General features: G+C 37.4%; 2 protein-coding genes across 16 annotated transcripts in view; one reads left to right on the top strand and one right to left on the bottom strand.

Annotated features, from left to right (window-relative positions):
- The first annotated feature begins 2,075 nt into the window (after positions 1-2,075).
- On the top strand, positions 2,076-7,340 carry klhl38a (kelch-like family member 38a). Of its 3 annotated transcripts, none has more exons than XM_087294578.1 (4): positions 2,076-2,374; positions 3,157-4,513; positions 4,594-4,699; positions 6,051-7,340. In XM_087294578.1, the coding sequence occupies exons 2-4, from the start codon at positions 3,158-3,160 to the stop codon at positions 6,338-6,340; spliced, it is 1,752 nt and encodes a 583-aa protein (XP_087150704.1). In that variant the 5' UTR covers positions 2,076-2,374; position 3,157; the 3' UTR covers positions 6,341-7,340. The 3 variants fall into 3 exon arrangements, with proteins under 3 accessions (XP_087150704.1, XP_087150705.1, NP_001038350.1); XM_087294579.1 differs by lacking the exon at positions 2,076-2,374 and adding an exon at positions 2,811-2,924; NM_001044885.2 differs by lacking the exon at positions 2,076-2,374 and having other exon boundaries at positions 3,158-4,513; positions 6,051-6,340.
- A 10,096-nt stretch (positions 7,341-17,436) lies between these two features.
- spire1a (spire-type actin nucleation factor 1a) overlaps positions 17,437-24,305 on the bottom strand; it is a 98,539-nt gene continuing 91,670 nt past the window's right edge. For all 13 annotated transcript variants that reach the window (XR_015515972.1, XR_015515973.1, XR_015515976.1 and 10 more), the window contains 5 exons: positions 23,541-23,678; positions 23,377-23,447; positions 23,257-23,284; positions 22,199-22,356; positions 17,437-19,035 (listed from right to left, as the gene is read on the bottom strand). Coding sequence is in view for 10 of the 13 variants with exons in the window: in XM_087294515.1 (XP_087150641.1) it covers positions 18,786-19,035; positions 22,199-22,356; positions 23,257-23,284; positions 23,377-23,447; positions 23,541-23,678 (645 nt within the window). In the remaining 3 variants the exon portion in view is untranslated. The remainder of the gene's footprint in view (positions 19,036-22,198; positions 22,357-23,256; positions 23,285-23,376; positions 23,448-23,540; positions 23,679-24,305) is intronic.

The raw sequence follows: 24,305 nt of genomic DNA, 5'->3' as shown, positions 1-24,305 counted from the left end.
TACTAGCAGAAGTTTATTAATAGAGGATACAGGGCAACCAACAAACAGAGCCTTGCAGTAATCCAGCCTAGAAGTCATATAAGCATGAACTAGCTTATGATATAATATAATATAATAGTGTGCAAGATAACACTGAAAGAATAAAGTTGATAAACAGGCAAAAAACAGTAATGAAATAAACTTTTCAAACATCTTAAATGTGAATGTTTGTGTTGAGATATATGCATTAACCACACTCTATATGCCACAAGATTAAAACAGTGGGTAAACAAACGCAGATGCATGTGTACACCCCAGTGAAGAGGTGACATTGCTAAAGATGACGCTCCCTTGCTGACATTCCAGACTCCACGGCATTCCAAGACTGTCATATAATCTGCCTAGATGCATGTTTGTTTTTCTTTCCTACTCTAGCAATCTCAACATGATGGTAATTCATCTTCTCCCAGCGTGCAGCTGATGATAGGGCTATAAGGAGCATCTGTGCCAGTGTCAAGCTTTCAGTTCATCAGAGAGGTCTTTTGATCATTTGCATGTTTTCACAATCTTTTTTTTTTATTTGCTATGATCTTCGTATACATTAGCATAATTTCATAAACATAATTGATTCCTTTTTAGACATCTGCAATTGGAGGAATGCGAAGACATGCTGAGAGACAGATGTTGCATTTTCAGCTTATTTTTATATATTTTTACAGTTTCTTACTCTAGCATAAATCAAGTGAGAGTACATAAAATGATAAAACGCTATAAATATAACAAACAGCAGCAACCAAGAATAAAGAATTTAACAAATTATAAAAAGTTTTACCAAAATCTTTCTTAAAAGCATCATATTTACAATAAGGAACATCAAACATTGGGAAAATTGATACAAAATAACAATTTAGCAAGAGTTATTTATTGTCAAGTCTTAACAAAGACCATCAGGAAACTTCCATATAAAAATATGCAATTTAAATCTACACAGTAAAACTCAAAAAGTTAAGGTGACTTAAACCATTTGAGGAAGCCGATTAATCAAAAACTAATCCTAATGAGTACTGTGAACTTAATCCATTTGAGTAAATCAAGCAATTTGAGCACAGTAAAACCCAATAAATGAAGAGAACTCAAACCAACTGAGTACTGTAAAACCCAGTAAGTTAAGGCAACTCAAACCGTTTGAGGAAACTGATTGCGACAAACCATTTGAGTAAAACAAACTAATCTATATGAGTACTGTGAACTTACTCCACTTAAGCTGAGGTAATGAGGTATTTAATTAACTCATTACCTTCAACGCTGAGTTCAAAACTCTTTTCAAATGAGTAGAATTAACTTTTACTCAATTTTATAATTTTATCCTCCTTACACTGGCTGTCTGTTAAGTTTCGTATTGAATTTAAAATATTCCTTCTTACCTATAAAGCTTTAATAAACTAGCTCCTGTTTATCTAACCAACCCTCTGTTTCGCTACAATCCAACTCGCTCTTTAAGATCTCAAAACTCAGGGCTTCTAGCAATACCTAGAATAGCAAAGTCATGTAAAAAGAGGTCGAGCCTTCTCATTTATGGCTGCCAAACTCTGGAATAGCCTGCTGCTCATGTGATATTGCTTATATAGTACATTGTTTCCAGAATGAATGGAATGAGAATGTTCCCAGACCTTATTTTTATATAACTATATTACATTGAGGACATTTTGGGCTTTGGCTATGTATGGAGCACCATTAGGTGGCAAAAATATGTTTTTTTTTCCAGTGTACAATTTGAATTTTGTTGAGAAACCTTAAATTCATCAAAGTCCAATTTATAAATTCATTAGGTCCAAACGGATTTGAATGCATTATGATGGTTAAAGATGTTTGTGAATGTCCATCTTAATAGCTGGCAGTTAAATCACAACCTGTCCTTCTCCTTATTTTCTCAACTGAATGGCAAACCAAGGTAACCAGGCCTAACGATTCAGCTGTTCGCCACACTCATCCTAGCCATCAGCACTGTACTATATTTACCAGCTTCCTGGGTTACACAAGCCCACCACGGGGTGTGCACAAGCCCTCGACCCCTTCCTCTGTCCTCCGGATAAGCTGGGTTCTCTGTTCCTGCCATAGTAAACACACAAAAAGCATGGTGCACAGACCACCGCTGTGGGAACAAACAAGGGGAGGGTCACATGTGAGACCCGAACGACAGCAGCAGACTGTTCTAGGTAACTGGAATGTACACAGCGACCTCATGGCAAACTCCAAACTTGAGACCTCGTGTCTGTCTCCACGTAACTTTGGACTGTGCCGACTTTGAAAGAGAAACTTTGGAGAAATGTATTTGCTTTTATCCTGCTGAACTGTGCCTGATTCTCTTTGGAACTTGAGCGTGAAGAACAAGCAGGTGAGGTCCCGAGCAACCTTTTTTTTAAAAATAAGAAACAAGATTACATTAATGAAATGCTTTATTGCAGAAATTGTAAAATCTGATAAAAAAAAAAAAAAAAACTTTCATCTAAAAAGTTGTAAATGTCCTCTTCTATGTCCTAGTAATGTAATAAAACAATAATAGTAGCATTAGGTAGTTCTAGCTATGTTGTTAGCATCGATTTTCTTATGGTAGTTATTATTACTCAGAGTTTGGGGTCTATTTTGAAGCGATGTTTTTTAAGTCCCACAGAAATATGATATAGTCTTTTTTTTTTCTTTAGGGAATACTTTGAGTCCTTGTTGTGGCATCTCAGAAAGGTGATTAATATTAAGTATAAAAAAAAAACAATTAGCATCCTAAAATAGACATCAGACAGGGGCCATGTGATCTGGAGTGAAATAAAATCAGTAGCTGTCTCTGGGGTGATTAGACGACTTAGTGTTGATAATAGCCCAATGAAAGGTCTCTGTCTAAACGGTTAGACTGTCAAGGGCAAACCTACCGAGGGGATCAGAAACAGCTGGCAAGTGATACAACGGCGTTGATAAACTTAGCTTTGATCAGGAAATGTAGCCAAGTTCTACACATGCATGCATTAAAATGATTTAAGAGACACTGAAATAGAAAGGTGTGGTGTAAGAACTGAATCATGTGAGGCAAGGCAGCAAAAAGGGACCTTAAAGGAAGGGAGAACAACAGTAAACTGTAATGTCTTATTGAATGTTGATTAAACTCTGAGTTCTTTCCTTTTGCAGCATGGCTAGTACATCAACAGAGGTCTTTCCATTCAAGGACCAAGAACTCTCCACACAGCTCCTGTTTCAGCTGAACATACTTAGACAGGAGCAGATTTTTACTGATGTGATTTTGTGCACAGAAGACAAGGAGATACCATGTCACAGAAACGTCTTAGTTTCCAGCAGCCCGTATTTTAGAGCCATGTTCTGCAGCAACTTTCGGGAGAGCAGCCAAGCCAGAGTGGACCTAAAGGGGATTGCATCAGAAGTCATCGAATGTGTTGTGGATTACATTTATACTGGTTCCATCACCATAACTATGGAGCTTGTGCTGCCTCTAATGCAGGCGGCCTCTATGCTGCAGTATGGGAGACTCTTTGAGGCTTGCTCGACTTTTCTGCAGGAGCAGCTTAATCCAGAAAACTGCTTGAGCATGATCCGGCTCTCAGAGATCCTTCATTGCGAAACCCTTAAGGAGAGAGCCAAAGAAATGGCCGTGCGCTGTTTCTCAGATGTAGCTGCTTCTGAGGACTTCTGCGAACTTACCCTTCCCGAGCTAATGTGCTACCTAGAGGACGACCGACTGTGCGCTGAGGAAGAGCAAGTTTTCGAGACATTGCTTGCTTGGATCCATCATGACCCCTTCTCCCGCAGAGGAGCCATACATGACCTCTTTAAGAAGGTCCGGTTGAGGTTCATCCACCCAACGTACCTCTTCCAGTTTATCGCCAATGATCCACTTGTCCAGTCATCTACGCTCTGCACCGAGATCATCGAGTCTGTCCGACGTCTTATGTTTTCTGTTAGTGCCAAATGTACCAAAGAACTGAAGCCTCTATGGACCACACCACGTCGTTATACATGCCGAGAGACTCTGGTTGTGGTTGGAGGTCGCAAAAACAATGAACAGACTTCTCGAGAGGCACTTCTCTATGACGAACGAACTCAACGGTGGCAGTGGCTTGCTAAGCTACCTTTGAGACTTTACAAGGCGGCGTATGTTTGTATTCACAGCATTCTGTATGTGGTGGGAGGCCTCAGTCTTAGTTTGGTATCTGGAGATAGTGCAGTTAGTGCCACAGTGTATACCCTCTCATTGAAGACCAACCAATGGAGGACTGCCGAACCAATGCTGGAGCCACGGTATGCCCATCAGTGTGTCTCCTACCTTCACTTTATCTTCGCTCTTGGTGGAATCGGGCAAGATAAGCAGATATCAAATACAGTGGAGCGCTACAACAGCATGTTCAATCAATGGGAGGTCATGGCACCAATGCCCACAGCAGTCTTACATCCTGCGGTAGCAGCCAATGATCAGAGGATTTACGTGTTTGGTGGCGAAGATGCCTTGCAGAATCCAGTGAGATTAATACAGGTCAGTCATTCAGAAAAGATCACTTGTGATTCGCTCAAGTTGTGATCCCACATGACAAACCCCTCTCGTTCCTCACCAAGGTTTATCACATTTCCCGCAACTTGTGGTCTAGACTGGAAACCAGGACGGTGAAGAATGTTTGTGCACCTGCTGCTGTGATAGAAGACAAGATTTATATTGTTGGTGGTGAGTAAAATATGAGTTACTGGTTTTGATCAGCTCTGAAATCTGAAAGATGTAAACCAGGGGTGTCAAAAACCTCCTGAAGGTCATTGTCTTGCAGAATTTATATCCAACCAAACATGCTGAAGTTTCTTGTGAGTCTAAACAACTTGATTAGGTGATACAGATGGGTTTAAATAAGATATGAGGTAAACTCTGCAGGACAGTGGTCCTCCAGGAACAGGACTGAACACCCCTGGTATAGACTGCTTGTTAATATAAATGTCAGGTCAACCAATCACACGGCAGCAACTTAATACATTTAGGCATGTAAATGAACTGCTAAAGTTTAGAGAAGGGTTTAAACCAAGGGTGTCCAAACTCTGTCCTGGAGGGCCGGTGTCCTGCAGATTTTAGCTCTAACTTGCCTCAACACACCTGCATGAATGTTTTTAGAAAGCATAGTAAGAGCTTGATTAGCCAGCCTAGGTGTGTCTGATAGGGTTGGAACTCAACTTTTCAGGACACAGGCCCTTAAGGACCAAGTTTGGACACCCCTAATATAAACAGGTCAGAGCCAGCTCCAAGTAGGTAGGACTTGAACTCCAAGTGGGTGGTACAAACCTAGAATTTTTATTTAAAAATATTGACTCCAATATTGTGCTTTATGAATGCTTACACCTACCCCAACTGCACAGTAACCTGTTGTGTTTTATTAATGTCTACACCTACCCCAACCCTAAACATAACCCCACAGTAAGGGCATACTCGCACTATGATAGCCGAACCGTGCCCAGGCCCAATTCCTGAATTGTTTGAGAACTGTGAGTGATCTGAATCGGACTTAGGCACGGTTCACTTGTCCGGCTCTATCTCATGTTTGAAGAGGTGTGCCAGAGTGCGGTTTACTTGGGCTCAAGCGCAGTACGCTTGTAGTGTGAGTGCAAAGTGCGCCTGAGCCCGAAACAGAAGACAAGATATGACTTTTACGCTGTTTTATGTGGATTTATTAATCATACTTAAAATTCAATGAACACAAACTTTCGTACGGGAGACGGGAGGGGGGACAAGCGTGCTTCGTCCCAGTTCAAGCTAACTGTACATACTGTGAGTAGGCCCTAACATGGTGTATTATTGTCTACTCCACCTACACCACCTAAACCCAAACTACTTGTGGAGTAAGTCCCTCCCACTTTGGAGGTCACCCAACCTACTTGCAGTGTAGTCCCTCTGACTTGGAGGTCTCCTGGCTGCAGTGATACCTACTTGAAAGATTAGACCAAGCAACAGTATGAGTGAATCATTTAAGTGACTGGATGATTAAGGCTGGTATGAGGATTTGAAAAACGCTGAGATGTTGTATTAAACTTTTCAGGATACACAAGAAGAGTGATCGCCTATGACACCAAAGCAAACAAATTTGTGAAGTGCACGAACATGAAGGAGAGACGGATGCACCACGCAGCCACAGTCATCAACAACAAACTCTACGTGACCGGAGGTCGTTTTCTCAACAGTCATGATGTCATTGAGGACTCTGACTGTTTTGAGTGCTATGACCCTAAAACCGACGTCTGGACTTCCAAAGGGTCTTTACCATATAAACTGTTTGATCACGGTTCGCTACCGCTGATCTGCGTCTCCAACCGCCCCAACCCACCATGACTGCAAAAAATCTCTTGCTTGGGCGTCCCGTTCGCTCCCTTGCTCATTAAGGAATATGAGAAATATGGGGCCACAGCTGAGACTGGAAACCATCTGAGGTAGCTCAAATTCATTTGTGGGTTGAGTACATTTCATCTGTGGCTTTGATGGTATGCTGCTGGTGCTCGCCAGCATCTGTGCCGTCGTAAATCAAACGAGATTTGAGCTGGCAATCACAAGTGTCACAGTGGACCTCAGGGATTGTGCCTAGGACCTCAGAGCAAAACGGCAGACTTATGCAATGCACAGCTGTCCCTGAAGAACTGTGACCCAAAAATCTTCAGACAGATGTTGCTCATCATGATCTCCCTCTCCCAGAACGTCTTGAGCTGGCAGATTTTAGTCAATGGCTCCTTGTTAGCCTGAATTTAATTGGAATCCAGGAGATGTGACAATCTTTTAGCCGGTGTTAAATCTACAAGCATATGGACATGACGTGACTGTTTGATGAAGTAATTGGTCAAGTGAAGAGAGCATTCCCGGAGAGCTATGGCATGTGGTCACTTCTATGTAATTAACGAAGGCCAAAAACAAACCTAATGAATCATGAAATGCTTGATGTACCATGTACACTAAAAGTATGTGGACACCTGCTTCTAATTAACAGGCTTTACTATTTCAGCTACACACATTGGGAACAGATGCATAAAATCAAGCATACAGACAGACAAACTGCTAAGTGATCATTTTCATCCTGTTCCAGACAAAATGCAGTCGGGGCTGAAAAACGTAAGTTAACAATAGTTATGTTCGTACAAGGATGATCAATGGGATCTTGATTTACCTGCAGCAAATTCCCGGTTAAAGACTAAAGCACTACCAACTTTGCAACTTTTTTATACAATACCAGATAAACATTTAAAGACAGACCTGTTGTGAGCTCTGTGGTTGTACATCGATTGTATATGCTTGTGACAAAATTATCTATTTGCATTAAACAAACATATTTTTAAAACAGTCATTTTTATATCAGAATTTGTGGAGAAATGCATACTAGCCATGTTGCTGTGCAGACAGTTTCAACTGTTAGAGAGTCACAGTAAGCAAGTGAATAGTCAAAATATTTCAAACAGTTATTTTCTTCAAATCAACATTTGTAATGTTGTGATTCTTTCCATATCGGATTGGTTCAAGTGGTGCTCGCTGCAGAGCCATTTGAGGAGAGCTGAGCTCCAGCGAGGGGGAGCTTAAGTTTAAGCTCCACCTTTTTTGCACTTCTTCTACGAGTGATGTCACTGGGGGTAGGGTTAGGGGTGGGGTTGGTGTACGCATTAAAACAGCTTACAGGAGGAGGAGCGACAGCTCATGCTCCCCCTCGCTGGAGCTCAGCTCTCCTCAAATGGCTCTGCAGCGAGCACCCTCTCGATTGGTTTGGTTGGTGGCTTGTGGCACTTGAAAATAAAAACTAAAACCCTTATGGGAAAATTACTTCTAGAAAAGGCACTTTTAAAAGTGGATGGGCACTAATGCGTATGAATGCAATATTTTAAATTGAAACTCATTAAAATAATGAATAATTGCTGATTTAATATGAATAATAAGTGTATTCCAATCTTTTTAATTTGTATTCATTCATTCATTTTCCGTTGGCTTAGTCCCTGATTATGTTTATGATTATGATTCACCATTCAATTCGTATAATAATTTTTATGTTTTATGTTATTTATTTTAACAACTTTTTGTTATTTATGTTAAAAAGGACACGCAACTCTGTTTATTTAGAGACCAAAATACGTGGCTTTTACCAAAATATAATGGCAACAAATATGTATATATAAAATTTACCAATATTAACTCAACCAAAATAATTAATTAAACAAACAAACAAACATAAAACAGATCAACAAAGAATAAAATAAACAGCAACAAGACCAGCATCGCTCTTCAGCAGCGGCTGCACAGGATGCGCAAAGAATTCTTATAAACCTTCATCAGGACAGCAAGATACAAGGAGATTCTCAGCAAGTATGGGTCATGCTCGCAACAAAGCAAAAAAAAAAAAAGACGCTGGAAGTCTTTCTTGTGTGATCAAAATATTCTGTTTTCTGATGCCTATAAAACTGTAGTACAAATTGGAAAATCCATTGAAGTTATAACAATTGGACCTCCGGCGGCTAGCTCTCTGCAACTCTTACATGGTCACCCACTGAAGCTAAACCTGGATGGGAGACCACATGGGAAACCTAGATTGCTGCCAGAAGTAGTGTTAGTCAGACCAGCAGAGGGCACCCAACCTGCGATCTGTATGGGTCCTAACGCCCCAGTGTCGTCAGTGAAGGGAGCTCTAGTCTAGTGCAGTAAGCGCCATTTTTCAAATGAGACATTAAACCGAGGTCTTGACTCTCTGTGGTCATTAAAAATCCCAGAATGTCTTAAAAAAAAATAAATAAATAAAAAAAAGAGTATGGCCCAAATTTACCCACTTGCCTCTGTCCATCCTCATATCGTATCATATCAATCTGTCTCCTCTCCACCAATCAGCTGATGTGTGGTGTGCGGTCTGGCCCAATATGGCAGTCGTCGTGTCATTTAAGACATCAAGGAGATTCCCCTCTATGTGTAAAGCTCTTTGAGAGTCCAGAAAAATGCTATATAAATGTAAGGAATTATTATTATTTTTATAAAAATATGGTAGTTAATGCATTATGGGGGAAAATAAATGCAAATGTTAACAAATATATCCATAAAAATAATTATCTCTTTGTGGCTTAGATGTAAAAAAAAAAAATCAATGTTGAAAAAACAGGAAGTGCTGTTAGCAATGATTTATGTTTGCTTAATTATGTTGATCTCAAAGCTCACTGTCTGAAAAGGTCTTGTCTGCAAACTCCATTATCAAATAAAAGACAGAGGCTTGAAGATCCCTGACATAACACAGAAAAGATCAATGGAGAGAGGATCATTCAAAATGTCCATTGCCTCCTCACATGTAAAAAAGCAGCTAGAAAACCGTCTGGTGACCTTAAACTTTGATGACTAAACCAAAAACCAGGTTTATATTGAACTGAACTTAAGTGAATGAAGGAAATGCTGAAGGAGTTATTCATTTCCAAAAGCGATCGATTCAGCTTATATTTCACTGCACTTTGTCATTTGCAGGACACAACCGCAAGTAAACAACTACATACCGAGCATAACAAAAGCGCCGGACTGCAGGAGGGGCAGCATAATCGGAAGCACAGCTGGTCTCGATCTAAAAAACTCGACGCTAACTTTAGCCATGAGCCTTTAGATAGAGAGTACACCCCTGCAGCGGAGATAGCTCTCAATAACTGTTGTCATGAGAACTACCAATCAGACGGCAGGACAGACTTGTTTTGCTACCATCATCTCAGTTTATTGTCCACTCTAGACTAAAAGCATGCTCCAAGCCGGTGGAAATGGGTTTGTTTGTAAATGAACCGTCATGACTTCTAAAATCAGGCCTAATGAAACACAGGCAACATCATAATCTAAAATATTGTTAAGTTATGTAGTTATGTAATATTGCACTTATATTTACAAACAACAATGCATGGATACCATTTAAGGAGTGGGCAGAGCTAAAGACATTTAGGCACCTGATGCTCCCTGCAACTGCAAGAATTCTAAAAAATGCCCATTGACTGGTTTTAGCCTCTTCCAGGCGCTGGTCTTAACTGGTTAGGCGTAGAATGACTAAGTATCTGTCTGCAGACAGCAAGGGGCGTACCTTGAAGGGGCCTTAGGGGCATAACTTGAAGTTATGGAGACATGTCAAAACTATGTTGTCAGCAAGATGGCGCTGTATATCAATTATTAACGCCTACACATACACATCTAAAGCCAACCATCACAGTTATTAAGGTACAGCCACGAGTTGCAGAAGCTTCCATACTTGATGCGCTCGCCCATGTACAGTTATTTGCATGCACAGCCGTCAATGCAGACTTGCATGGTGACATCGCTAAATGAATTTATATAATAATATATCAAATTCATATTGGTTGTGGGTACATTTGGAGAAAACTCATGAAAACATTTGATGAAAATGTTCTCAGGTAATTATTTCCGCCATCTTGCCAACAACATCTCCTTGTGACATCTCACATGGTTCAATGGGATTTCGATAACTGCAAGTTACACTTCTAACTCAGTACAAGTTATGCTCCTTCATCTTACACCCCTATATTGCAGTCCACAGACAGATGTACTAGTGGTTTAATGGGATCTCGATAACAGCAAGTTACGTCTCCAACTTACTACAAGTTACGCCCTTCCATCTTACACCCCCGTCTTGCAGTCCGCAGACAGATTCACTTGTGGCTTAATAGGATCTCGATAACTGCAAGTTACGCCTCAACTTTTGCCCCCCTCTTGTAGTCCAAAGACAGATACACTTGTGGTTCAATGGAATCTTGTTAACTGCAAGTACACACAGGGCCGGATCAAGCTGAACTGCCGCTCTAGGCAAAGGAAGGTCACGGCGCCCTCAACCCAGTGAAATGGGGGGGTTATGGGGGGGAGGTGTCATGGACGCCGCCCTCTTTTTTTCTGCCACTCTAGACGTGGATATAACTGAGGGCACGGATGGTGAGCGTAGTGTCGCAGACGCTGCACTCTCTATTCTTCCACACTAGATGCAGATATAACTGAGAGTGCGATTGGTGAGCGTAGTGTCGCTGGCGCCGCCCTCTCTATTCTGCCACCCTAGGCGCAGATATGAGGGTAGTGTCGGGGATGCCGCCCACTCTATTCTGCCGCCCTAGGTCGCCTCTATGGATGCGCCGGCCCTGAGTGGACCATGACTACAAGTTACGCCCCTTCATCTTATGCCCCCATCTTGCAGTCTGCAGACAGATACACTTGTGGTTCAATGGGATCTCAATAATTGCAAGTTACACCTCTACTACAAGTTATGCCCCTTCTTTTTACGCCCACGTCTTGCAGTCCGCAGACAGATGCACTTGTGGTTCAATGGGATTTTGATAACAGCAAGTTACGCCTTTCCTACAAGTTTTGCCGCTTCATTTTACGTCTCCGTCCTGTAGTCTGCAGACAGATACACTTGTGGTTCAATGGGATTTCGATAACAGCAAGTTACGCCTTTCCTACAAGTTTTGCCGCTTCATTTTACGTCTCCGTCCTGTAGTCTGCAGACAGATACACTTGTGGTTCAATGGCATCTTGATAACTGCAAGTTACACCTCTACTACAGGTTACGTCCCCTCATCTTATGCCCCAGTCTTGTAGTCCACAAACAGATACACTTGTAGTAAGTTAGAGGCATAACTTGCAGTTATCGAGTTCCCATTGAAGTACAAGTTACGTCCCCTTTTATCTTACGCCCTCAATTTGCAGTCCGCAGACAGATACACTTGTGATTCAATGGGATCTCAGTAACTACAAGTTACGCCCCTTCATCTTACCTCCCCGTCTTACAGTCTGCAGACACATACAGTTGGAGTCACCAGCTAAAACCAGCTTGACTGGTCTCATAGCTTGAGCAGCTAAAGCCTGGCTCACACTGTGCGATTTTTAATAATCCTAATCTATTTCAGCATGTCAGACTCCAGAAACATTGCTCCCATGACACACTGTAAGATCTCAGTCATCATAATGTCAGATTGAATGACAATAAACCCGTGCCAAACACTGAAGATAACTCACCTGGAGTTTGAATTCATCATCCGTGACTCTTTCACTGTCCCGTGGTCTGAAATGATTCCTCACGGCAAACAGAAACAATCTGTAGCTGCAATTTTGCACACAGCATGTCTCAATAAGAAAACCAGAGAGAAAAACATTGACATTGGTGACCCTTGGGTTAAAGGAACACTCCACTTTTTTTGAGTTAATTAGTTTTACCATTTTGGAAACCATTCGACTGATCTCCAGGTCTAGTGGAAGCATGTTTAGCTTAGCACATGGATGGGCAAACATGATCCTGGAGGGCTGGATCGGAGGACTCAATCCCACACCTGCTTGTAAGCTTTCTAGTGATCTTGAAGACACTGATTAGCATGTTCTGGTGTGTTTGATTAGTGTTGAAGCAAAACTCTGCAGGACACCGGCCCTCAGGAGTGAGTTTGCCCATCACTGGCTTAGCATATGGAAAATGTCTGTCGAAATGGCTAGAAACCACAGTATACTCCCATTCTGGTGTAATAATCAATGAATTTTGCTACAGTACCATGGTTGGAGCAGAAGCATCGATGTTACGCAGCGCCTGAAAATAGATCCCAGCTAGGTAGCAAGCACTGGTAATATCAGTGTGTCTGCTGCAGCCATGGTACAGCAGCAAAGTTCCTTGATTATTACGCCAGAATGGAGGAATAGTTCCAAGACATAGAAAATAGCAACTGTAATTTTTCATTGGTATATGATGTAACTACAGAATAGTCAAGCTTTACGTAGGAAAATGATCTAAACTTTAAATAATATGTAATTTGAGTGAGATTCTAATGGTCTTATTTAATGCCACGATCTATGCTAAGCTAAGCTAAATGTACATCTGTCAGACCCATTGATCGGCTGAATGGTTTCAAAAATGATAAAACTCCACTGTGAGGACTTGTAGGAGACAGGTAAAAGTTTTAAGTTAAACAAAAGCATGGATAACCAAATGACAACCTCGGAGATTACAAGTTTTTCTTAGCCTAAATGTTGTCAGTTAGTTAAAAGTCTTTTCTATGAAGAAAAGGAATGGAGTTTTCACTTCCAGAACTTATCCTGTTTATTTGTCACTACAATGTGTTCGACTTTCATGGTCATTTCATTTAGTCATTCTCCTTCAGCTTACTCCCTTATTTATCAGGGGTCGCCACAGTGGAGTGAACCACCAACTATTCCAGCATGTTTTACACAGCGGACGACCTTCCAGCCGCAACCCAGTACTGGGAAACACCCATACACTCTTACATTCACTCAGGCACTTATACACTATGGCCAATTTAGTTCATCCAAATTACCTATAGTGCATGTGTTTGGACTGTGGTGGAAACCAGAGCACCCGGAGATAACCCACGCAAACATGGGGAGAACATTCACACAGACATTTCAACTGGCCCAGCCAGGATTAAAACCAGCAACCTTCTTGCTGTGAAGCGACAAATGGTCATTTGTTTCCAGTTATTTTACAGTTATAGTTGTAAAACAGCAGCTAAGCTGTTTTTTACAGAAGTTTTGAGCAGACTTTTTGTTTTAGCTTTGTCCTAAAAAGAGATGAAGAAACACAGCAAAAACTGTTTTTTACATTGGTTTTGAAAACTAGAAGTTCAGCTGCTTTAAAGGGATAGTTCACCCGAAAGCTAAAATTTACTCACAATATACTTACCCTCATGTGTTTGAAACCTTTATGAGTTTCTTTCTTCCACTGAACACAGAAGAAGATATTTTAAAGAAAGCTGGAAACAAGCAACCACTGACGTCATAGTATTTGTTTTTCCTACAATAAAAGTTTCTTAAAAATATCTTTTTTGTGTGTGCTCGACAGAAGCTTTGAGACAAGTGGATGATGAGTAAATAATGACAGAACACTATCCCTTTAAGCTGAATTCCCACCATGTGAGATCTGCTAAAACTGGCTAAAATGGTCGAAACCCTTCTAAACCAGCTTAAACCTGCCTGAATGATTATGACGATGCTGTTTTTCTGACAGGGTTAACAATGCTAAATGCTGCTCGACAATGCAAACTAGTTCTAATCATATGTATTACAATAATCATAAGCAAGCTTATGATTGTAAAGAAAAATAAATGTACTTTTTCATGAATAGGTCTCACACGTAACACAGAAAATAAATAACTTCCGCATTGATAAATGAGGTAGTAATATCTTCAATAATTACAATAGAGCTCATTTTGATGCATGTATCTGTATTTGACGAATAAACTATTTTACTTACCACAACAAATTGCTCAGCAGTCCGCCATTATTCTGCCACGTTTTAGAAATATTTGTTTTGTCCTGTACAGTTTGTTGTGACACATACCAGTCCAGATAGAACAATTACTATCGTGTGTGTTTCTTTGTGTGTGTGTGTGTGTGTGTGTGTGTGTGTGTGTGTGTGTGTGTGTCTTGTAACCTAGCAGAATAGATATATTTGCTCTAAGATAGAGACGAAATTATGTAGGATATGCAAGAAGTTTTTAGAGAGAGCGGTTGTAAAAATGATGCTTTTCTGCCCTCTAGTGGAGAATTGCGATTCAACTTGAATCATTAAACAAGATTAAAAAAGAGAGACATCATTTCAGTTGCTCTTAATTACCTGTGTTAAGTTACTTCAAAAAAAAGTAATTAATTACATCATTAGAATTGTATTTAAATGACATTTTTATTTACAATGTTTAATGAGTTACTCAATAAGTAAGTTAATGACTTGACTAAACATTCAACTTATAAATGCACTATATATAAATCTCAACACTGCATAGACCAGGGGTGCCCAAACCTTTTCTTAATAATGCCCACAATCCAAACTTGATTGAGGTTAGTGGGCCAAAGATAAATATAGTTGCCATGGGTAATTTCTGAAATTATTTAATAATATTTAAAAACAACTAGAAAACATTGCTTTATACTAACCATTTTTACATTTTATAATGAACTTATTACAGTAAAAAACAAAAACAAACTCATTTATATAATCGAATGGAGCTACACTAGTGTTTGCCTTGATTTGCTCACCAATGTCTTCTGCATTGTCCTCTATCTGTCAAATGACATTATTCACATTAAAAAAAGATTTATTTACAACATTTAATTGAAACACTTCATTTCAGTTAGCTTTTTTGTAGCTCAGCAAAAAAAAAAAAAAACTAACAAACAAAAAAGGTTACGTCAAATTAGAAATGTCTTTGACACAGACAATGGAAATTGAACTTTTAATTTTAGTTTTATTATAAAATGTAACACTAGGAATAATAAACATTATATGCTTTACACAAGGCATTTCAAAGCAATGACCCAATATTTCATGCACACCTTACACTGACAGATCCGGACTTCTTAATGTTCTAGGAATTTATAAAAGTTCTTGATAAATCTGTCACGTAGTGCAAAAAAGCCTATCTACACTGTAAAACAAAAATCCTGGTTGCCTTAAATTTTAAAGCTGAATCAAATTAAACTTATGAGCCCACTGAACTTATATTGAGGTTTGACGATTTGGCCTGAAATCAAAATCTCAATTATTTGAACATTTTAACTTGATTACAATTAATGAAAGACTATTTATTTATTTATTTATTATTTATTTATTTATTTATTTATTTATTTATGCCCTCAGTTCACTAACAGGTTTTGTACAGTAAATATGCTCAAATATTACAAGTGAGAGATTTTTGAATGAAGGGTGCATTACTTGATTTTAAAATAATCATAGTAAACACACACTACTATCTATGATTATGTAACACGTTGATCAGCTGAAATTAAAACACACATTGCCTAAAACCAACAGTCAGTTTTCTTATAAAAAGTGAAAACAAATAACCTGCAATTTTGGAAACAAAATTAATTACTTTTAGTGTTTCAGTTATATATTAACAGTAGAAATAAATAAAATAACTCTTGTATATCCTGTAAATAACATTTTAATGTGAATAATAATTTTAATGTAATGGAAAATATGCCGTCTCAACGCATCGCAGCGCAGTTTTCAATCATCGTCAAGGTAGTGCAAAGGCTCAAGAATAGGCCCATCATCCTACTTGACCAGAGATCAGATGTTGCTGCAAATTGTAGCTAACAGAGTGGGGTCACGGGACTCCACATGCGGTAGGGAAAGTAATTGAAAAAAAAAAAAATATATATATATATATATATATTTTTTTTTTAATATATATATATATATATATATATATATATATATATATATATATATATATATATATATATATATATATATATATATATATACAGTTGTAGTCAGAACTATTAGCCCCCTTCAAATGTTTTTCTTCTTTTTTAAATATTTTCCAAATGATGTTTAACAGAGAAAGGAAATTTTCACAGTATGTCTGATAATATTTTTTTTCTGAAAAAAGTCTTATTTGTTTTATTTTGGCTAGAATAAAAGCAGTTAACTTTTTAAACACCATTTTAGGGACAAAATTATTAGTCCCTTTAAGCTATATTTTTTCTTGATAACCTACAGAACAAACCATTGTTATACAATAACTTGCCTAATTACCCTAACCTGCCTAGTTAACTTAATTAACCTAGTTAAGCCTTTAAATGTCACTTTAAGCTGTATAGAAGTTTCTTGAAAAATATCAAGTAAAATATTATTTACTGTCATCATAGCAAAGATCAAATAAATCCATTATTAGAAATGAGTTATTAAAACCATTATGTTTAGAAATGTGTTGCATAAAATCTTCTCTCTGTTAAACAGAAATTGTAGAAAAATAAACAAGCGGTCTAATAATTCAGGGGGGCTAATAATTCTGACTTCAACTGTATATATATATATATATATATATATATATATATATATATATATATATATATATATCAACCTGTAAAAATTAGATCAATTAAAAGTTCTGAATGACGATTTCGATTGTTTTTCGATTAATCTCCCTGCCCTAACTTATATCATGTTAAACAGACTTAAAGCAGCTCGCGTAACATAAGTTAGAACATGATTAACTTAGTTTAGTAAGTTAGAATGAACTAACAACATATGAAGAGTTCAGAAGCAAAAACCTCGCCCGTCTGAAATTTCCATCGAAAATGTCAATTTTTCTCGGCCTCCTTTGTTTATGCTGAGATATTTCCCATTACAGACCAGGAAAAGGACTTATTCTTTGCCACAAAAGTGACATTACTGAACATACACACAGGAGCCTGATGAAAATGCTCATTTTAGAGGAATATTTCAGTTTTGCATCTAAACTTAGCAGATGTTGTCATGACTAATTGATCATATCCTTTTTACAGTGTAGTTATGATTTAATAAAGGCTCTTAAGGGGAAACTTAGACTTTTGTATAATCCTGAAGCTCATTAAATCAATGTTTGATTTATTATAAAGCTTTTAATATGCTCTCTTATAAATGCAGGGATTGAGTAACATTTAATGACACCAAACGCTCAAATTTCAAATGCTTTATTTATTGGCAATTCTGTTCTTATTTTAAAAAATCTATTTGATCATGCACACCAATCATTCTGTAGAGAAAGGCAGTACAGTCAGTTTTGCACAAAACAGAAGAGCATGTCAACAGGCCTGTACACCACTGCAGTGCAGGTGTGTGTGTGTGTGTGTGTGTGTGTGTGTGTGTGTGTGTGTGTGTGTGTGTGTGTGTGTGTGTGTGTGTGTGTGTTTTGTTTTTTAATTAAGTAAAAACAGAAACAATCTTCCAGATACCCTGACATAAGTACCTTCATATTCGAGATGCTGGAGCATTTCATTGCACAAAATGGGTAATTAATAATATATTATAACTTAATTTAAGACATAATAATGAAAACAAAAAACAGTGAAGTGAATAGTGAAGTTGAAAAAAGCTATTTGACGCTAAACAAAAAAAAATAAAAGGATCATTATTTATAATAGAAATCATAGCTTTTTAACAATAGAGCCTATTTTTAATAGATAAGTGGATCGGATGAGATTTGGATATACAGCATGTACATAAACATATCCATACAAAAGTCCTGTTTTAAAAGAGAGAACTGCTTTCCTTCTTCGTGTGTCGTCTCTGCTAAATGTTTTTTTGAATATGTACATCAGGTCCAAGACACATATTGCTCGGATTGTGGAGATTTGTTTGGCACAGCCGATCAACTCCTTTAAGAAACGCCACAGCTTTCAGCATCCGCTCTTTAAAAAAACAACCTTGACTTCATCTAAAATCTGCCATCAGGAAAAATATATATCTGTAAGTACTCTAAAACGGCGTTCATCACTAATACAGCAGCAATTTTAACAAACGTCAAGAGAGAGAGAGAGAAAAAACATTTGGTAAGACTTGATCTTGAATTGTCACGGAGGCTGAATTCATCTACAGTCTCTTGGTCGGTCAAGCAATCGACTAATTCTTAACTAAAAGGGGGAAAAAGTATGGATATTTACAACATTTAGTGATTATTTACACAAACTCCAGCTCTGTTTGACTTTACTATATTGAAAAAAAGTGTACATTCAGGCCTTTCGGTGCTCAAAGCAGCCTTGCGCTTTCTTTTGTTCACACTTTGTCATTAATAATTCAGATTTGTTGGTTAAAATAAGTCGAAACTACATTCCAAACCGTTTCCTGAGAAGGCTGGTGCTTAAGGACTCATGCTGGAAGAGGGACGGGCTTTTTAACTTCCTTCGCCTCTGGCACTTTTTAAAAGGAAAAGAAGAGGTATGGAAGGTATGCTTACAAAGCTAAAAGTGGGCTGTCGGACGTAACAGAGAAAAAAACAAACACCTTTTTTCCTTGACGTTTGGGACGCTAGACCTCTTTGATGGTGCGCTCGGTTGGTTTGTAGTTGGAGGAGCTGGTGCTGGACGAGTAGACGGAGTGTGTCCGGCGGTGCAGGCGGGCACGTTTGGTGGACAGGTTGCGGCGGCTGTTGCTGATGATGTCGTTGATGAATTTTTTGCAGTCCACGCAGACCTCCATGGTGCTCCAGTCCTCGGTGAACTGCTCCGGAAGCTCCAGCTCGTCTTTAGAAGACGAGCGATCGCCGTGTTTTGATGATCTGAGAGGGATCGGGACAAAAAATTATTTTACTATGATGTATATCAGGGGGTCATTTTTACTTTTGATAGTCGGCGCCGGTTAATCAGGAAGTGAAGATTTTGTTTGCTTTGACTTTGAAAACGCTTTATTTTAGTCTTTTATGCGTTATTAATAATAATAATAATAAATATAATTTGCATCTTTGGATATAAAGATAGCTAATTGAGTCTATTTATTTACTTGTGTAAATGGAAATTTATATTTATTCAGTTTTTTTTTATGAATTTCAGTAATATTATTGACTACTATTAAAATGTTCATATGATTTATTTACAAAACAGTTTGTGCAGTAATATTTTCTGTCTTTTAGTAGATAAATTATGTAAGAGACTTGCTTTGTTTACCAAATAAGTGTATCTAAATGGATTTGCATTGTAAACATTAAATAAAAGCTAAAAAGGTATTGTTTTTATTTCATTTATTAAGTTTTTAGTTATGATACTTCCTAAATCTTTCTGCATAAATCCGCAGATTTATTTATTTTTTTTACAAAATTCTGTACAGAAATAGCAAAAAATGTCTGCAGATTCTGTCTGGTCCTTCGCATTAGTAAATGTTTAACTATGATTAATAAATGCTGTACAATATTGATGTTAGTGCATACTACAAATTACCTGAACCAATAGATAATTACTATAAAGTCTTATCCCCCTTTTTTAAGGGTAAAATAGATACTTAAAGAAATTAAATAAAACAGACATTTTTAGTAGCAAATGAATGGCTTTTGTTCTTGTTTGTCAAGCTAAATCAAGGGTAATTCTTCTGTTTTATTTCTTGTTGGCTTATTAATGTCTTATGAATTGTGATTTAAACCCTACATTAAATCTGTTTAATGCACCTTTTCAGAAGACAAGAATAAATTATATGGATTTATCGGTAACACTTTACGATAAGGTTCATTAGTTAATGCATTTACTAACATGAACTAATCATGAACAACACTTGTACAGCATTTATTAATCATAATTGAACATTTACAAATGCATTATTAACATCCAAGTCAATGCTTGGTAACATTAGTTAATGCACCATGAGTTAACATGAACTAACAATGAACTACTGTATTTTCATTAACTAACGTTAACTAACATGAATAAATACAGTAGTAAATGTATTGTTTATTGTTTGTTCATGTTAGTAAATGCATTAATTAACATTAACTAATGAACCTTATTGTAAAGTGTGACCGATTTATCTTTTAATTTTTGAATGTTTTGAAGAAATATTTCAAAAGAAAAAGATCGTTCATCCAAAAACGATCATTTCCTTAATTAGTCACATTCAAGATGTTCTAAAACTACCCATTTCTGTCTGCTGATGAACATGAAACAAAATATTCTAAAGAATGTTGGAAAAAGCAGCCATTGACATCAACAGTAGGAAAAAAAATCTCAACATATTTCAGTATATCTTTCTCTGTTTAACAGTGAATGATGGTAGAACTACTGTATGATTGGTGAATTACCCCTTTATGTTAAATGTGAATAAAAGCTTAGACTTATTTATTAAAAAGCTTATTTTGTGTTGTCACTTGTCACTTTATATACACTGTAAGCTTCTGTAGCCAAAACAAATTCCTTGTGTGTGTGAAGCACAATTGGCAATAAAACTGATTCTGATTAAAGTGATTCTGATTAAATTCTGATTAATGACAGATCTTTTAGATTCATTAGACCGCTAATGTAAAGAGCCGCATACTAGTGACTATTTGCGCAGCAGTTTATACAGCGACAGATAATATTTACAGCAACTGCAAACTTTATTATAAAACAGACTGCAATAATAACATAGTGTAAATGAGAACATCCTAAACTGCACAAGTATATTTCTAACAGTGTTGAGTTTATTCTTTATGAACGTGCAGGTGCAGCTATTGGAATCTTTTGGCTTGAGACTTCAGGTCTCATTCACTTCCATGGATTTTTAGACGTTAAAAGCAGCTTGTTATGCCGCGCGATGTTATAAACTGGTATTTCCTTACATTATTATACTTTAAGTTTAGTTTGATAGCTTTTCTGCTGTTTTTTATTCCTAGTCATTTTACCTAAAGGCAACAGAATTGAAGTTCTAAAACAATTGCAAAAATACGAGCGCACTTTTGCATTCCAGAATGAGATCAATAGGTCGATATTGTCATGATCCATGAACATATTTAGTAAACTTCCTATTTTTTTTTCAAAACTCAATATATCATTAGTAATGTCTTTTACCAGGCACTTCATTTAGCCAAATTTTAAGGTGATTTTATTGTTGCCTATCCAAGTTTTAGGAACAACAAATAATAACTTAACTTCTAGTTGATCATTTGGTATCAGAAGTGGCTAATATGAAAGGCCTCTAGATTACGCTTTTTTTTTACCAATTATATTATTATATAATAATTATGCCTATTATATTCTATAATGTACAATATATAATATAAAGTCATGGTGCAGTGGAAAAAGAATGAATATTGAGAATGACTCCTATGAGCTAGGAGGACTGCATCCATACATCTCTGCAATGACTCCAATAACTTAATAAAGTCATCTGGATTGCCAAAGTAAGCCTTCTTGCAGGACTCCCAGAATTCATCCAGATTTTTTGGATTCATCTTCAATGCCTCCTCCTTCATCTTACCTCAGACATGCTCTATAACATACACTTCTAATGACTGGGCTGGCCAATCCTGGAACACCTTGACCTTCTTTGCTTTCAGGAACTTTGAAGTGGAGGCTGAACTATGAGGAGCACTATCCTGCTGAAGAATTTGCCCTCTCCTGTGGTTTGTAATGTAATGGGCAGCACAAATGTCTTGATACCTCAGGCTGTTGATGTTGCCATCCACTCTGCAGATCTCTCTTATGCCCCCATAATGAATGTAACCCCAAACCATGATTTTTCCCTCACCAAACTTGACTGATTTATGTGAGAATCTTGGGTCTATGCGGGTTCCAATAGGTCTTCTGCAGTATGTGTGATGATTGGGATGCAGTTCAACAGATGATTCATTGAAAAAAATCTGCCTTCAGCCACTTTTCCAAACGATCAACTAGAAGCCAAGTTATTATTTGTTGCTCTTACAACTGGGATAGTGTATATATACACAGGTTTATATTAACTGGTAGTATTTTAAAACACACCTAGACAATGAGCGCTGAAGGCTGTTTTTCTTGTGGCTGGATGTGGAGGAGGTTTTATCTGTCGGGGCTGATGATGCTCCGGGCTCTTTTTTGGGCAGGATACTGGGACCCAAAGAGGAGATGGGCAGGCTGGCGTGAGGCTTGGAGGGCAATTTCATCTGAGATAGGAAGACATAAGGTTATCATCAAATTGAAAACATTTGGAATTTTTTAAACAAAATAATGGATTAAATTGATCAAACATGACACAGTGTTTAAACATGAATGTTACAAATAATTTCTGATTACAATGTTTTAATTTTGGACTTTCAATTCATCAGAAATAATCCAAATATTGAGCAGTACAACTGATTACTGAAAAAAAATCAGAATATTAGTATGATTTCTGAAGATCATGTGACACTAAAGGCTTGCGTGATGATGCTGAAAACTCATATTTTACATCACGAAATTAAATTACATTTTATAATAAATTAAAACAGAAAAGACTTACTAGCAACCATTAGCAATTTTACCAACTTTAAACATTTTATATGTACATTAAAGAAATATTTCACCCAAAAAGAACATTTATTCACCCTCAATCTTTATGAGGTTTTTTTTAATGAGACTTTCTGTTGTACACAAAGCAGATATAAAAAAAAAAAAAAAAGAAAACCGGTAACCATTGACTTCCATATTAGGAAAAAATAATAATATTATGAAAATCAATGGCTACAGGTTTCCAACATTGTTCAAAATATCATGTTCTGTCCATACTTATTCACCCTCAACCTCAGTTTAACTAAAATTAGGTATTTGAAAAATGCTGAAAACCGATAACTATTGAAATCCAATATAGAAAAAAATAAAGAATACTATGTAAGTAAATGGCTACTGGTTTCCAACATATTTCAAAATATCTTCTTCTGTGTTTAACTAAAAAAAAAAAAGAAAATCAAACAGATTTGGAACAAGTGGAAGATGAGTAAATGAAGACAGAATTTTCAGTTTTGTGTGAACTATCCCTTCAACTCAGAATCACGTTCATGCAAATGAGTTAAAGATGTTGTATTTACCTTCTTGCAGCACTGTGAGCAAACCGGCCTGTCAGGGGGAGAAGACAAAAACTATGATCCCACTGCAAATTACTACTTGGTTTTTCTTCACTTAAAAGCTAATGAAAAAGCTCTACCCACCTCTTACAGAACTGACATGTGTAGGACCAGGTAAATAATGAGAACTTCTTCGACCGACATGAGAAGCAAAGCTAATGGAAAGGTTTGCACAATTAAAAACCAACTTAATTGTACATTTACAATAGGCAGAACATGTCAAATTAAATTATGAATAAATGTTGTACCTTTCCTTTCTTCAGTGCATTATAAATGTCTTTATACTGCTGGAACTTCTCCAGCTCGGCTTTGACAAGAACCTGTCTGATGTGCATCACCTCCTCCACGGTCAGAGTCAAACACTCGACAGGGAAGCAGAACTCCTCCTGAAATATACACAGCGCGGTCATACACAATGCTCAAACACACACTGCATATTTAAGACAAGACACTGCAGGCAATGAGGCACTAAAAATTTAGCTAATAGTTATTAAAGACTTCCTTAATTGATTCTATTCATTAAAAACTGTAAACATATTTAAATATTTTTTTTAATATTATGTTTAAAATGACTTAAATAACTAATAATTCTGACTTCAACTGTGTGTCTCTTTGTCATAACCATAACAAATGAAATGACCTGTAAATGTTTAGTACACAAAAAATAGACTTTATTTTTCAGTAAATCAGTATGCCTGGTCACCTTTTGTGTGAATTATGTGAATCATAACCCTGTTCACTGTAAACTATGATCTCTGCAAACCCTGTCGTGCTTGACATCATACAGCGCTCATTCAGTGAGTTTCTCCTCTTGATTCAACGTCACATACATTGACAGATCAGCTTGTTCCACATACACCGACAATATTTTTTGCCATATTCAAAATTATGGCATATTAAAAGCTCTGTGTGGGCGCCAATGGCGTAGTGATTAGTGAGTCGATTCATGCACACTGGTGCTCACGGTGACAAGAGTTCGATTCCCGCTTTGAGGTTCTATGCTGATCCTTCCC

The sequence above is a fragment of the Danio rerio genome, chromosome 19 (assembly GCF_052040795.2).
Source record: "Danio rerio strain M-AB ecotype USA chromosome 19, GRCz13ab, whole genome shotgun sequence".
Lineage (NCBI taxonomy): Eukaryota > Metazoa > Chordata > Actinopteri > Cypriniformes > Danionidae > Danio > Danio rerio.
The sequence above is the reverse complement of the archived record's forward strand: the minus strand, read 5'-3'. Positions and strand labels throughout refer to the sequence as shown.